We start from the raw sequence: 17,318 nt of genomic DNA on the forward strand, positions 1-17,318 counted from the left end.
GAACATCCTTCACGGCACGTTAACTAGGAGCGGAAAAGAACTGGCAGGAATCCCCAAGTAAGCCACTTACACCACTGCAAAACTACCTGCAGAAAAGACTGTACAAAAGTTAGACTCAGAGAAGAGATGCAGCAGCAGACTGTGCTCAGTCAGCTGTTTCTTAAAGGCCCAAACAGCATTTCAAGTGTGGCGAACATCTTAAAGAAAACTCAGCCTTCAGAAATCCATCAGTTTGATTCACTGGACTTGCTCATACAAATCTTCTCTTTTCCATTAAATTTGGCCTAGAGACACAGTCACACAGGAAACCTGGGAATAGGTCTAATTTTTCCTCCCAAGAAATTCACAGTGGCTCTTCTCATAGACTGATCAGCTACCCTACTAAACCTTTATGCACTAGTAATACCAGTCAGCCTTCAATGAAGCAGAAGAACATGCATAAGAAAATAAATCTGCTCACTCCTCTTTCTGAGCCCCAGAATAGGCGATAGAGAAGGCGATAAAAAGGAGCTGGCTGGGTACCAGATACTGCCAGGACCCTGCTCAAATTCTCATCCTCTGTGTTCAGAGCTGGGGTTTCATCTCTCCTATAACAATTAATTCTAGCATCTCCAATCAGTCATTCAAATGTCCTAGGCCTTGATTTCCTCTCCTCTAAAGTGAGATGTCAGGTTCAGGGTTCTCCAAGGGTCCTTCCTACTCCTGATGTTCCCTGTGCTTTCTGAGTGCACAGGACATCTACTTGACACAGAAGTACCTGTGACCAACAGCTGCCCTGGACAAAGATCATAGAAAATGGCAATTTGGGGCGCCTGGGTGGCTCAGTGGGTTAAAGCCTCTGCCTTCGGCTCAGGTCATGATCCTAGGGTCCTGGGATCGAGCCCCGCATCGGGCTCTCTGCTCAGCGGGGAGCTTGCTTCCTCCTCTCTCTCTCTGCTTGCCTCTCTGCCTACTTGTGATCTCTGTCTGTCAAATAAATAAATAAAATATTAAAAAAAAGAAAATGGCAATTTGTATCCAGTGGAACTGTGCCTACAACCAGCCAAACTGAAGACTGTAGAGATGGGACTCTTCTTGGCTGAGTTTAAAGGATGCTCCACTCAGTTCTTTCCTCTGAGCATTGTGTGTGTGTGTGTGTGTGTGTGTGTGTGTGTGTCTGTCTGTCTTCAGAGAAGCAGCTTATTCATCTGACATTTACACTGTCCTGAAGGTAGCTCTGCCCGTCTCTCTCGAGATTCCCTGTGGCCAGAAAAGGGGATCAGCACAATTCTTTGTATCTACTGGAGATTGCCAACAATTCTGGATACTCTGACCCAAGAGTTTATCCATTCTTGCAATCTTGCCATCATTTTGCTACCACTAACTTGACCACCTCCTCCCAGCATTTACTCAGTTTTCTCCTTCTTCAGCAAGTTCTGTGATGGTTCACAGCCCCCTCCCCCCATTTGTGGTGCGATACCCTGAAAACCCTCATCTTACGATCCTTGTGTCTTTTTTAGCTCAACAATCTCCTTCTTTATTTCTGCCACCCAACAGTCCAACAATGTCTTAAAACTCAGTGTATGACTCAAATTTCTCCACCTCCTCCTCCTAAATCTTAAACACTAAAATTTTACTCTGTGACTTAAAATTTCCCTCTTGGACCACAACTGTCTGTTCTTCTACTCATTCAATTCCAACAAACCTAACCTTGAGTGAGTCTTTCTCATGCAAAAATCATGAAATTTTATCTGTATGGACTGGCATTTTCTTAAGGGAATTCAGCCATTCATTCATCCATTCATTTATTCATCCTACTAGATGCCAGACGACACGGTAGACCCAGAGATGAACGAGATCATGCCCCTGGCTTCAAGGAGTTCATTGCTAGTTAGGAGATTGAGAGGAAAAATAAGTAACATAAAGGGGCATTAGTGGCACAGAATGGCAACTAATGAGATACTGTGCAAAAGGAAGGAGGAGCAATCCACTTTCATTTGGGGGTCGCTGATACAATCTATGTTGCTAGACAAGCTCAGGTTATCAGTTTTATGTTTTCACAACACCAAAATAAGAATAACACACATATTAGAGAGCGAGAGAAATCAGGTTCATTGCTTGTAACTATTTGACTATCATACAGACTCATAATATTAACATGTATTCAATCACTTTAAAATAGTGTGCTGTACGATTTGGAAACAAATCCGATTTTTGGCTATTATTGCCCAAATAATCTTCTGAACACAAGTTAAAAGTTCACATGCCAAACCAGTTTTTTTGTTTACATAATACATTTGGAATAACTGATCTGAAAAACAATGGGGATTCTGGCTCCATGGTATACTAAGGGACTTCATTTTTTTTTTTAATGTAAATGAACTGTAAAATTGCTTTTCAGAAATACTAAAATACCAATGAGTTTAACAATAAGTAAAAATTTCAACTTATTCAAAGGAAAACATTTAAAGGGCACTGATGCTCAAAATTTGTTTTTATACCTTAAGGAATGTAAAGTAGAAGAAAACAGGAGTTAATGTATAAGACAAGGAAATAACCAGAAAACATACCAGAAGAAGCTTCTAGTCTTTCCAATCGGCTGATCAACCAGTCAAGGGAGCCAGAAAATTGAGCACAGTTTTTACGATTTCCTCTAATTAGAGCCGCTGCAGAAGAAAAAAGCAGACATCACAGTTATAGGATTCTCCAGTTTAAAATGCAAGGTAAGCTGGTAGTAAGCCCTAAAATGCTGGAACAAGAACAAAATACTCTGACTTTACCTCTCAGATCTATACAAATACACAGACACATCTTCATATATAAAATTGAGATATATAATATTTAAAATATTTTTAAAATATTTTTTAAATATTTAAAATATATAATATTTAAAGTCTATTAACATATAATATATTATTAGTTTCAAAGGTAGAGCTCATTGATTTAGGGGTTTTATATAACACCCAGTGCTCATTATATCATGTGCCCTCCTTAATGTCTGTCACCCAGTTACCCCATCCCCCAGCCACCTCCCCTCCAGCAACCCTCAGTTTGTTTCCCATGATTAAGAGTCTCTTCCGGTTTGTCTTCCTCTATGGTTTTATCTTATTTTATTTCTTCCTCTCCTCCCCTATGATCCTCTGCTCGGTTTCTTAAGTTCCACATATGAATGAAATCACCTGATATTTGTCTTTCTCTGACTGACTTATTTCACTTAGCAGAACACCCTTTAGTTCCATCTTCATCATTGCAAATGGCAAGGTTTCCTTCTTTTTGATGGCTGAGTAATATTCCTCTGTGTGTGTGTGTGTGTGTGTGTGTGTGTGTGTGTATCATATCATCTTAATCCATTCACCTCTCAATGCACATCTGGACTCTTTCCATATTTTGGCTACTGTGGACATTGCTGCTATAAACATTCAGGTGCACATGCCCCTTCGGATCACTACGTTTGTATTTTTAGGGTAAATACCCAGAAGTGCAATTGCTGGGTCATAGGGTAGTTCTATTTTCAACTTTTTACGGAACCTCCATGCTGTTTTCCAGAGTGGCTGCACCAGCTTGCATTCCCACCAACAGTGTAGGAGGGTTCCCCTTTCTCCACATCCTTGCAAACATCTGTCATTTTCTGAGTTTTTAATCTTAACCATTCTGACTGGAGTGAGGTAGTGCTCATATTTTTCTTCTTAAAGAATTGATATTTGTTAACAGGGGCCAGAAAACCATACTGCTCATTAGAAGGAATATAATTTGAGAAAGTAGTATTTCATATTGGAAAGAAATGATGAAGGATAATGGAAAAACCAGTGTCCTGGGAGTCTCCTCACTTGGGTTCTGATACTCATTGCTTTTAATTAGCCATGAGAGGATTTAATTTCCCTAGAGCTCAACTTTCTCATGTCTATAATGAAAAAGTTAAGAGCACATCAGTTTTCCTGAAAATATAGCACAAAATACTAGGAGATATAGTTAGTAACTGTAACAGGCACACAGAGAGATATAATTAATTGTTACTTGGAAAAAAGGGTGGGAAGGCAGATGGCTAATAAGTTTGAAAATGTTTCACTTTCCTCCTGTATCTCTACTTCTCTTTAAAGTTCACAATGCACTTGAAGGACTCAGAACTCCTATAGTCAAGTCACCTGTCTAACTTTGTTTCACCTAGTGTTTTTGATTGGTCTTTGATGAAAGAAACCATCTTATATGAAATTCCTACACAACCTTTATGATCTCCTTCAACCCAATTTACAGAATCCATTTAAAAGTTCTGATGTCTCACAATCACGCGACTCTTCCAAAGTAAATCTTGCCAATATTTTATGAAAATTCTACTCTTGATGCCCATGAGATTGTTCCAAAACAGTACGACTATTTACAAAGGGTTGGTGCGATGTAGGATGTTTAATGGGAAAAAGATGTTGCCATAAGAAAACAATCACTATTTAAAATCTGGTAGTGCTAGGAAGCAGTTTGAAGGAACTGAAGTTCGAGGGCACTGCCTATTTATCCCCTTGGTAAGAATAAGTCGGAGGAGTCCCTATAGTAGCAGAGTGCAATTAGTCTTAGACTTTATTTAGTCTGCCTGATGATTAAACAACGATCCACTTGATTACTTAGACTCCCTGGGACCAGAGCCCCAGCAAGAATCAGCAACCAGCTAACACACACACACAAAGTGACAAGGGTCAAGGATGAAGTACAGTGGAATGATAAGGAGTCCTATGTGCTCCATGGGATTTCTAATTTTAATCCATAAGAATATCTGTTCATGACTTACAATAGCAGTCATTGAGGAAGAGTATAAAACCTTTGAATCTTTAGAGTTTCATTTGCTTAAAGTTTAACTCACTCTTATATTTTAAGATTTTGTTTATTTGAAAGAGAGAGAGTGAGCAAAAGCATGAGCAGGGTGGTAGGGAGAGGGACAAGCAGACTCCTGGCGGAGCAGGGAGCCAGATGTGGAGCTTGATCCCAGGACCCTGGAATCATGACCTGAGCTGATGTTTAACCCACTGAGCCACCCAGGTTCCCTTAACTCACTCTTCTAATTTTACCTCTGGTTTTTAAAATGAAAGCGATTAAATGATTTCTAGAGGTCAGATGTTAGAGATAAGGAACAAACAATGTAAGAATGGACCCTTTCAATAAACCATGAAACATTTAAGAAAGTCACATAATAAGCCACAAAAAAGAAGACTTCATTAAATTTACTGCAAACAGAAATGGTATACCCCATGTTGGCCTAGCCCACTGACAACAATGTAATGAAACTAGAAATTAGTAAGAAAAGTAGAAACTAAAAGTCCAAGCACTTAATAATTTAAACTCACTCACTAATAATTTTTGATTCAGTAGGGAATCAATACCACAATTGTAGACTGACTATTAAATAGCAAATATAGAAATGTTACCCAATACAATCAGTGGTAGATAGTCAAAACTGTACTCAGAGGAAAATTAAACACTTTATTTCACCAGGTGAAAAGTGTTATCCTAACATCCTTTCAAGATTTAAGAAATAACATCAAACACATATAAGTAAAATAGGAGAAAGAAATAAATAACAAAAAAGGAAAACATTAGAGATAAGAAAATGATCTATGTAATAAATTTAAATGGTAGGATTGATCAATAAAGTCAAGAATTTTTTTAAACATGTTAAATAACAACTCTCTAATCATGAAGGAAAAAGACAAAATTAAGAATAAACAGGAATTATAAATACAGACACTTTTGAGGTCTCAGCACTAGAATTTTTAAACATATAGGAAAAAGAATGGTTTCCATTTATGCATACACACACACACACACACACACGCATTTTTTTTTCACTAAAACTAACCCAAAGGAAAAAAATTTAAAGGGAAAAATCTAAAAAGTAAAATCAACCATGATTAATATCGAGTAAAGACCAAAAACTTTTTTTCTATACTCAAGGAGTAAGGTATTTCTAAACTATTTCAAAGTAAAGAAACTAAGGAAATCTCCCTAATTATTTTACATAAGATAGTATAACACTGACATCAATACCTAACAAAGTATGTATATGAGAAAACTAGAGGGAACTCTTACTTATGAATATCAATCCAAAAATCTTATACAAGGATGGTATTTAGAAATTATATTCAACGATACATTAGCAACATTAACTCAAGTAGGGGTCCATTCCTCCAATGAGACAGAAAGGTAGTAGGAAATCTGTTAATAAGTCACAGACAAAATGTGGTCATCTCAATAGACTGTGACAAAATATATACTTCTAATGAAAGAAAAATTAAGCTCCATAAAGAATGCCTTCTGAACCTTATCCATGTATGTGTATATGTATGTGTGTGCAGGTACATACCCTCCTTTACAGATAAATGGAGTGTGTAAAACATTACAATTCAGCAAGTTAGTTAAGACATCAGTCAAGTGAGTTTCTAAAGTAATTGAAACCTACACAGAGAATTATAGGGAAGTTCAGCACAATACAGTTGATAATAGCAAAATCCCGGACACAGCCTATGAGCTAAGTCAATGGCACATCCCTTCAGTAGGCTAGTGTACATCCACTAAAACCATCATTTACTGCCAAGAAGATATGCCTGCAGTACAGAAGACCATTCAAACAAATGCTATAAAGGAACGTTGATCATACAATCCCATTTTTGTGAAGTAAATACACACACACCCACACATACACACAATGTAAATATATGCATACCATGGAGAAACCAAGTTTTTCTAGAATACTCCTTGGAGAATGCAAACAGCCTCTGTGAACTATATCCTGGTAAGTCCCTGGGACAGAAGCACAGACCCTAAAGAACATTGGTAAGGGTGGGACTGCCTTCCCAGTTCAATACAGGACATGGTTTTATTTTAAAATAGGAAGAAAGATGAATAAAGCCGGTGGAGGGGGGATCGTGCTCTGTGGTGTGCTCCTTCACAAAGACCCCTGAAGCCATAATAACTTCCATCATAAACACACACACACACACACACACACACACACACACACACACACAAATGCTGAATAAGAACGGCAAGTTGTATTCACCTGTAAGGAAGTGAACTTCTGTGGCCAAGATATTATGTAACCTTAGACAGACAGAGGATATTGAAAAAGCATGCAATGGGAAACACTGTCTCCAAATAATCCCCCAGAATGTACAGACATCAAAGAGGCCATGAGCCTGTCTCAATCCCTGGCATTGGCATTTGGACCGAGCTAACTAAGCCTTCAAGAGAGGAGGCCCTAACTGATAGCATAGTGGTGCAGGGTTTGCACAGGTGTGAACCCACAATGCTTCAGTAGGTGTGTGCACATGGGTGTGTGAAGTGTTTCATATGTGTATAATGTTACCTGGATTCAAAGAAATATTTTTAAAAGGTCCTACATTACTATGGGTGGTTACATTTTTAACATGGTTTTCACCTTTTTGTAGTAACTATCGAATTTTTATAATGAAACATTAATTTTAAAATCAAATAATACAATACAAAGTTACCTTCTTTTCAAGAAGAAAAGGTGAAACTACATCATTGGTATGGACAGCTGCTGCTAGATGTCTCAAGAATGCCAAACCACAATGGCAACTTTAATTTAATCTCATGATGCTTCAAGACGAAGGTGCAAAAATTTGGGGCTGCCTGGGTGGCTCAGTGGGTTAAGCCTCTGCCTTTGGCTCAGGTCATGATCTCAGGGTCCTGGGATCAAGTCCCACATCAGGCTCAATGCTCAGCACAGAGCCTGCTTCCTTTCCTCTGTCTCTACCTGCCTCTCTGCCTGCTTGTGATCTCTGTCTCTGTCAAATAAATAAATAAAATCTTAAAAAAAAAAGAAAGAAAGAAAGACGAAGGTGCAAATACTCAAGACAAATGTCTTTCCTCATGCAGGACAAGCAAACTAAACCCCTTCCAGTCCTCTTCTGTTGCTGGCTAATGGGTCTTAAAGATGGTAAAGACCTTTGCTCTTCCATACATCTATATTTATTTAAGAAATAAATAAATTTACTTTACCTACAAAATAATATAAATATCTGACTCAGTGGGTAGAACGTGTAACTCGATCTCAGGTTTGTGGGTTCAAGCCCCATGCTGGGTGTACAGAGTGCTTAAAATAAAAATCTTTTAAAAAATGAATGTAAATGCATCAGGCACCAGAGCCGGCCCTTGTGAGTATGAACTTGAATAACATGTGAATATAATACAATGGTTTGAGGGTCTTCATCTAGCATATTTTAAGTTCTTTTCTATTTGACACTGTCTTATTACACCTCTGTACATTGCCTGAAATTTGGAAGGTATGTTATTTCTTACTAGTGAATGAATAAACAGCATCCAGTCTCTTACAGAATAAGAATATTCATGGTTAAGTACAGTACGATTTAAATATGATGAAAACAATTCAGACTGGGCTCTAAAAAGGGAAGTGGTAGTTCACAGAACCATATTTTTAATGTTGAATAACTAAATTTCTGAACTTTTATCCCATCAGAAGATGAAATGCAAGTAATATTGGTGGCCAATTGAAAAATGATGATTGTAGGGGTGCCTGGGTGGCTCAGTCATTAACTGAGGTCTTGGGTCATGATCACAGGGTCCAGGGATTGAGCCCCGCATCGGGCTCCCTGCTTGGCGGGAAGCCTGCTTCTCCCTCTCCCACTCCCCCTGCTTATGTTCCCTCTCTCACTGTATCTCTCTCTGTCAAATAAATAAATAAAATCTTTAAAAAAAATGGTGATTGTAAAAAATACTCTATTCTACATTTTCTTATTTGTATTGTAACATCCCTATGTCCTCATGCTTTGGTGTCTTTAAGCTCCAAGACTCATAACTTCTCAATATACTCAAAGAATCAGGAAACTACAAATAGATTAAGATATAAGATCTTCCAAGAAAACTCTCACTTTTGAAATTTATTTATCAAATACGAATTACCTGCTTTGCATCTGGCACTACTCCAGGTCTAAGAGATACAGCAGAAAATCAAAAGAGCTTCTCTCCTTTGGAGCTTACATGTGAAGTCTGGGAATACTAATCATTCCAGCATAGACAAATGAGGGACCAAAGAACTAGAATCCACAAAGATTTCTTTGTTTTAATTTTCAGATTAACAAGTTGTTGTTCCTAAGTCCTGAAAACCCAAAACACCAAAAATAAACAAGCAAAAACTCCAGAATGTTGTTGAAAAATTTAAGAGTGCTGTGCCATGGAAACTTCTTGGGAAGTGTAAGGAAGGGTCCCTGTTGTTCTGGAATTTTGTGAACTTAGGTTTGATGACCCTGCCCAGGAAGTGGACAGAGTAAGAGAAGCAATGAAAAACTGCTTTGCATGCACTGGCCTACATGACTGCGTTAGGCCAAGAATGCATGAGCATTTCTCATGGATGCTGGGGGAGAGCATGTCTGTGGACTCATGCTGAACAGAGTCATCAGGAGAGCCATCAGGAGCAGCAGGTTGACTTCAGGAAAAAGAGGCTGGAGATCGACTACTAGCTGTACATGGCCAATTAAGGAGCTACCAACAGCCATCCAGAACCAAGCTGCAGGTATCCTGTCCCATCAGCAGGAACTCAGCTAAAGACCTCTAACATGTGAGCCGGAAAAAGTCAACTCCTTGCCAGTCCCTCCAATCCCCCACCACCAGAGATGAGAAATTTAACCTTCTGGCTAGAGCCAGAGAAGAGGCAGCCACACAACCAAGTAAAAACTGTGCTATCTTCTCCCCTCCCTCTCTACCGTCATCAGGAGGCAATCAGCTGGCTTGTGCAGGGGAAGGTAAGTAGAGACAGCAGTATATTCCTGCTTGTGGGGCTCACAGGGGAGCCAAGGCTTTAAAGCCAGGCAATTCTAATTCCAGAGTTCATACTCAGGTCCAGTCTGTGCTGCTCCAGCCCCTCCCCCCCACCGCCATCAGTCTCTTCCTGCTGGAACCCCTGACTTACAAGAGATTACCAGGGGTGGGATCCTGGCCGTGTCTATAAACAGATTAAGAAGACATCTCACAAAATAGGTTACAAAGTGCATTTCCATTAAAAAAGGATTACTGACTGTCATGGTCATTTCGTAGAAAAGTGATTATTACCAGGTTAAAAATCAAAAATAAAATGTCTTGCAGGATTTCCTGGAGGATAATACAGAAACATCTGTATGTGCAGAAGCCAAAGTAATCCCTGGTATGAGCAAGTTTGAAGCAATGCCCTCCTCTAACATCTCCTGGCTACCTCCCCCAGTGTTTTACAGCATTTCGGAAGATCTGCCTCCTTAGGACCCCAGGAGAATGTCCTGGATGTGCCCAAATCCTTCATCATGGCTCCCTATCCAAGTGTTAACATATTCAATAAAAGGTAACTTCCACCTTTCTGAGAGGGCCAGGGTTTTTGCTGTTTGTTCTATCCTTTGAATCTTCATGAGTATTCATAGACAGAGTTTGCCAAAGGGCCATTTCTCAGACATCTTTAAAAAACCATCCTGCCTTGCAAGCCTCCTACAGATTAATTATGTGGATTTCACAAAAGACAGAGAAGGAAAACACAGCAAAGCTTTTAAACTGCGAATGCTGGCGTCTCTGAGATTCCTCCACATGGCAGGCTCATAAATCTACTTTTATCATTCTCCACCTAAAACACATATTAAATATATCCATGTCAAATTTTAAAATTGTTATAGATTATCATTCCCACCTGCTTTCTCCATGCTAAATACACCTACTGAAGAAAAAAGAAGGCGGCTTATTTCCACACAAGAAGCCAAGACAGGGTCAACTGTCTACCTGGTTGGAAGCTTGGGAAGGAGGCTTAATTAATTTGGAGTGAATGAAACTTGAACCCAACTTCCGATAGCTGGGTAAGGAAGGACTGTGGGGTATAAATGTATTACGAACTCCAAATATTACTGCAGATTTGATACTTTTGTAGACAGACTGAAATATATCCTTGTGTAGAGATGGTTACTTATAATCACACCAACTTTAATAAAAATCACTGGCAGCAAATGATTCTTAAGTCAACCTAAAAATGTATTCATTTTTTTCTAATCATGAAATCAGTGTTCACTACAATAAATAGAAAAAATCAAGAGTAGCCAAAGAAATATTTAAGCCACGAAATCTCTCATCGTTCTATTTACCACTAGTGAACCTGCCATGTATATATTGAAAGAGATCCTCTTTACATGCATGCACTGAATTATGAACATTCTACTTCTTCAGTGAACTGGAATTCATGTACTAACTTCCCCTTCCATCCTCAGTTGTGTAACATTACACATTTATGTTAATGACTTTTTCAATTATAGAAGTAATGTGTGTAAACACAGTAAGAATGCATAATAGAACACACAAAAAAAGTAAAAGATGGGTCCCCCCAAAAAGTAGCCACCTAGCAGTTTTCTTTGCATCCTTCCAGAAACATCCAGGGTGTATAAGAATGTAGCTTTTTCTGCATAATTCTAATACAATGCAACTGGAATCTCCATGGGCACACAATGTTCCTCTTGCTTTTTTTTTTTTCTTTTTTTCTTTTTTCCACTTAATACCATATCCTAGACGGCCATGCTAGAAAAGGACAGCAATCTGGCCTGTCTTATACAATTTCCCCAATGATGGGTTTATCTCAATTTTCAAGGATAACACATTACTATCCTATTACTTTTGTAACCAATCCCCTGTTGATAGAAAAATAGTTTTCAATTTTATGTAATCTATAAAAAATTTTGCAGTGGACAACCTTCCCACACTTGTGCAAATATATCTCTAGAATACATATCTTAAAGTAGGATTTCTAGAGTAAAAGGAAACACATTTCAAGTGCGATGTGTACTGCCAACCAAAGTTTGCTTTAAATTCCACCAATTTACACTCCCACCAAAAACACATTACCAAGTTCTTCCCCAATAACAGGTGTTATCAAATTTTTTATCTCTGCTAAGCTAATAAATGAAAAATGATCCTTACTCATCATCTTAATTTACAGTTATTGGTCATGTTGAGAATCTTTTATTATTTGTTTTTCTGGAAACTACTGTCTCCATCTTTTGTGCATTTTTCCATCAGGTAATAGTTCCTTTTCTTATGGATTTATGAAAACTCCATATATTAGAGAAACTGAGCCTTTGTCTTTGATATAGGTGGCATATTTTACAAAATTCTCACCTGTTTTTTATTTTTAATATCATTTATCATAAATATTTTAATTTTTATGTAGTCAAATTTATCAATCTCATATTAATCACTAACATCATTTAACAATAACTTGCATCAAGATGGTCAAGGCAGTAAAGTCAGTAACTGCACAACATCACGGCTAGCTTTGTTATATGCATTATGTGTCTCTTACTGAACCATTAATTCCATGGCAGCAGGGACCATATCCTGGTCACAGCTGACCCTCACTGCCCAGATTAGGGCATCTTGGACAGCAAGCCCCCAATCTTTTGAACAGATGGGACTCCTATTTAAATCCAGATTGACTGGACTCCAAGTCCATGTTCTCCCAACATGGCGTGGTTTCTGTTACAGAGGATACCCTTCGAGAGGACAGTAAGAGGAACAGAGATTCAAGACACTTGGGAAATAATGAACAAAATGGAAAAAGAAGCTTCCTGAAGAAAGATATTAAGAAAGAGAGAAAGACAGAGACAGAGACAAAGAGGTATGTGTGGGGGATTAACAAAAACTCTTACTAGATTTAAGCCATCAACACCATCATTAAGGGAGAATTATAGCCATGTACAGGTAACATGTAAAACAACAGGTATCACTCACGACGCGCCTGGTGTTCTCAGTACGTCACATCACCTTGGGGGATTGCATGATAAACCTCCGGAGCAGGCACTCTACATTCAGTGTTGCAGATGAAGAAACGAGCTGTAAGTTTAGTCATCTGTTCAAGGTCATACAAGTAGGAGAGCTTTAATTTTGAGACCTTGTGGCTTAAAGAAGGGTCATTTTCTCAGAGACTGTGCCTATGGATTAAAGATTAAGCCTTTTTTTTTTTTCCCCAAGAATAAGACACAATGATGGGGGAGTAGCAGGTGCACTGGTGTGTAAAACAGTGACGCAATGACCACAACTAAGCTATTATAGGAACATCTAACCTCCCTGGGAATCTCTAATACACTTATTGAATAATTCAAACAAATATTTATTGAGTGCCAACTGTTTACACGTGGTGCTACGTGGCAGACAAAAGCACTCAGATTAGAATTTAGTCCATAAAAACTTTTGGATGAGTCAAGTATCTATGTTAACACCTTCCCCAGAATTTTCTGCAATGTTCACCTCTGTATGACAGCCACGCAATCCAAGGGCTTGGTCCCAGTTCCAGGAGTGAGTCCTTGATCAGTCAGAGCCAGTGTTAGTGAAATTCGTGTCCTCCCTTGCAAGAGTGATGAGCTCAGGAAAGACAACAGATACAGTCTGGGCTAATGAGATGAAGAGGTGATTTGCCAGGGGTTTTAGGAAACAGCATACTCTTCCCTAGGAGGTAATTTCCAGGAGCAGCCTCTTTCATGTTTTGCCTGTCAGAGAGGAAATCTGCAGCAGTGGGAGCTGAGGGCAGCCCACTGAGGCCACACAAGGGAAGTGGGTATTGGACGAAACTGACCTTTGTGGAAGGCAGAACAAATATAAAGAAGCGGCTTCTGGATGCCATGATGAAGCCGTTGAGTACACCCACTGGCCGACGTCCAGCTCTACTACCCAATAAATGCCCTCCACCACGTGAGCCACTTTGAGCTGAGGCTGTAATCTGCAAGTGGACATATCCTAAGAGATCCATCATCATTCCATCATTCTACCTACAACAACTGCTTCTTCCCCCTCCACACTCTGAATAAACCATTTAAAAACCCTATCTTTATCCATGGTCTCATTAAGAATAAAGCCATGAAACCAATTCTGATGAGGAGGGTGCTCCCACTCTCCACGTCTCAGCATTTTGGAGAATTCATTACTACTACTCCATTAGGTTCTAAAACAATGAAATTTAATCCCCAAAGAAGTCTGTGAAGGTAAAAGGAGTATAAGCTTGAGGAAACATAGCCCAAAATGATAAAACTGAGATGCTGACTTTGTTGGATTAAACTTTTTCTGTGATTTTAGAAAAATCATTAGAGTTGTCTCTGTACATTTTTATTCTTATGGATACATGAACACATGGACCTGTTGAAATGAAAAAAGTACCAGACTATGGAAAGAGCTGATACGAAGTTGTCAGTAAGATGTGCATTGTCTAGATATTTCCAAAATAACACTGTCTGCACATAATCCTTCCTACCCTCAAACACACACAGATGAAGCACCTCTTGACCTTGAGATCTAGAATGTCACAGAAAGTGAAGATGTCAAATTGTGGTGTTAAAACACAACCATACACCAGTCTCTACCAAATACAGAAACTCACCACTGTAATTTCTTCACTGGAAAAGGCATGCAGCCTCCAGAATGTGGCATCATAAAATCCTTGTCCTAATGATTTCATGGGTAAAATAAATCCAGATTCCTAGAAAGCCTCTGTGGCCTAGTCATGCTCAAAGAAACGCTAGTCACCCCTTATTCTAAAAGTATCAAAATGCCTGTGTTTAATTTCATTGGCAGATCAAATAGCCCACCTAAAGGGAGCATATTAGAAATGCTAGCAGGCATAGGAGTTCTATTTGCTAAATAATATTATTAAGTTTTAATGAGTTTCAATTAGATATAGAGAATTTACAAATATTTTGATGCCTTTCATTCTTCACACACACACACACACACACACACACACCCCTCAAGACCTCTTTTCTCTACTTAGGGATATACTTTCCTACTCTATCAGAACTCAATTTATTTAATTAGTCAACCTTTACTGAGTATCTGCCATGTGCCAGACATGGAGTTAAAGGACAGAGATGCAAAAATCAGAGAAGGTGCCATTCTTGCCCTGGAGATCACAGGCACCTATGTAACTAAGAAATGGGTAAGTGTTATAACACAAGTAAATACTAAGTGCCAAGAAAGCAGAGTGAGTGAGAGAAGAGAGAGAGAGAGAGAGAGAGGAGGAGGAGAAGGAGGAGGAACTGCTCAATCATGCTACAGAGTTAGAAAAAATGTCAACATTAACTTCAAAAAAGTCATGCATGAATGGAGCCTCGAAGCATATACAGGAATTCTGGAAAAGAGGGGAGTAGGAAAATGTTACCAAAGCATGGACAGGGCACTCAGAAATGGGTACAGCTAGAGAAAAGCGAAAGAGAGTGGCAAAGATCAGGCTGGAAGCGTTCACCAGGACCTCACATACCAGGCAAAGCATGTTAAACTTCATCTTCTGGAATGATGGGAAAATGTAAGAAATTTCTAAATGGAAGAGATGTGCAGTCACAGTGTATCAGATGAGTCTGGGATTTTGTAACTGAGGGTGAGTGAAGACAGAGGTCATTCTTTATTGATCTCTTGTTTTTGCATGTCTTGAAAGCCTTTCTTATAGGCTTTATTTTCAAGGATATTTGTAGCAAGCAGCCTTAGCTGATCATGATGTCTCCATCCAAAGCAAAAGGGCGGGCAGGTGTATTTCCAGTGTAACTGAATTGGACTCCCTAAGCTCACAATTCTTTTCCTGTGACTCAATCCACTGCATGTCAACTGTCCCCGTCATACTGTCCTACGAGAAGTGTGATTTGAAGAATTGGCCTCCAAATGCTGATATTTTGGTTTCTTCCATTGCTTTGAGAAATAAACTATTTTTCTTTATCCTCATTGGAGGTCAGCTCACTAGCTTGCAAGCTCATAGTTCCTAACAAGAGACAAGTGAAAGCTAGTTGAATAGCCCAGGCCAAAAATACTAAGGACGTAGGTTCGCATACAGACAATAGGAATGCAGCACCAAACACCACAAGCATTTCTTCATTTACCTCAAGCATACCTAGAAGGTGTAAGTGCAAATCTCAAAAAGACTACAGAAGGTGAAAGGGAAGGCTCCTGACAAGATTCTTGTGAGGGAGAAAGAGGGGTCTTGTGGGACTAACCTGAGAATTGGAGAGGAAATATTTGATGCATATTCACACAGAGGTCCCTCACCCACAAACTCAAACTCTCAAAGACGCCCCTCCATAAATCAGAGATCAATTTACTGCTCTGGCCACATTCCACACTCCAAGATGGATGTAAGTACAACAAACATCACTTGGCTTTAAGCGCAACAACAGGAAACACCGAAAGCCTCGATGAAGAAGCTTATCGTGAAACTACATTACCTGCTATGTGATCATTTGAAATAGATGTGAGTCAGCTACCTTGAAAACCATCATACTTCTTACCTAGCAACTCATAGAGAGAATTCAGAATCGACTTCCAGGACTCGCCGGCTTCTCTCCCGGCGACATCAGCAAAGTGGGCCGCGCTGCTGTACACGTGCAGCCTGTCTATACACTCGAGCACGAGGTTGATCATTCCCTGGAAGGTTAATACAAATTACCATAAGAAACTGTGATTCTGTTCACAGACCAAAAAAATCCTAGGTTGATTCATTAAAAAAAAGTCTGGCTTAAAGTAAGACTGTTAATCATGAAGAAAATTGAGGTCCTATTATTTAAATGTCAGGAAGAAAAACACTTGTATGTGAAATAAAATGTTCTTGACATAATTCAAGTGGTTTTTAAATCCTGAGGGCTATGCTCGAATAGAAGCAGAAGAACAATACAAAGGTACGTGCTTTCTACTTCCATTTGCAAGGTTTACTAGTAGATTAATGGATCAGTCACAACTGTATTGTACCATGAGTAAATGAAGAGGTTCAGAGAATGCCACCACAAGATATGCCACTTTGGCACAAGGATTATTTGGAGCCAAAGGCAGTTGAGAAAAGGCAGACACAAGAAAAATTCTCTGCCCCTTTTCCTCCTCCAAGAAGGACAGAAGATGTTAATCATAAGAAACAAGGCCCAACATCTATCAGCCCAGAATCTTCACAGATGAAGCTATATAACTTAACTAACTCACCCTTAACTTCCACTAAGTTCCCCCAGGTATTCACCTTCCCACAATTTACTGCCCCTAGAAGCTCAAAACTCCTTTCCTTTATCTCTTTCCTTTTCTACAAATTTACTGTCCTTCTGTTAGGACGCTATATAAGCCCGAGTTCTAACCACTCCTTTGAGTTGCTCATCACTGAGTGCTCCCATGGATATGTGTGATTCACATGTTAATACATATTGTTTTCTCTTAAATATCTGTCTTTTGTCACTCTAATCTGCAGGACCCCAACCAATGAACCTAAGAGAAGTAGAGGAAAATGACTTTTTTTCCTCTATTAGAAAAGCATAAGACCTAAGAAACTTTGTTCTTAGGACAGGCATCATAATGGTCATAATCATTAT

General features: G+C 39.1%; 1 protein-coding gene across 7 annotated transcripts in view; it reads right to left on the reverse strand.

The window, feature by feature from the left end:
• RYR2 (ryanodine receptor 2) overlaps nucleotides 1-17,318 on the reverse strand; it is a 756,727-nt gene that overhangs the window by 336,608 nt on the left and 402,801 nt on the right. For all 7 annotated transcript variants that reach the window (XM_032312097.1, XM_032312094.1, XM_032312091.1 and 4 more), the window contains 2 exons: nucleotides 16,260-16,395; nucleotides 2,550-2,645 (listed from right to left, as the gene is read on the reverse strand). In XM_032312097.1, coding sequence (XP_032167988.1) covers nucleotides 2,550-2,645; nucleotides 16,260-16,395 — 232 coding nt within the window. The remainder of the gene's footprint in view (nucleotides 1-2,549; nucleotides 2,646-16,259; nucleotides 16,396-17,318) is intronic.

The sequence above is a fragment of the Mustela erminea genome, chromosome 14, assembly GCF_009829155.1.
Source record: "Mustela erminea isolate mMusErm1 chromosome 14, mMusErm1.Pri, whole genome shotgun sequence".
Lineage (NCBI taxonomy): Eukaryota > Metazoa > Chordata > Mammalia > Carnivora > Mustelidae > Mustela > Mustela erminea.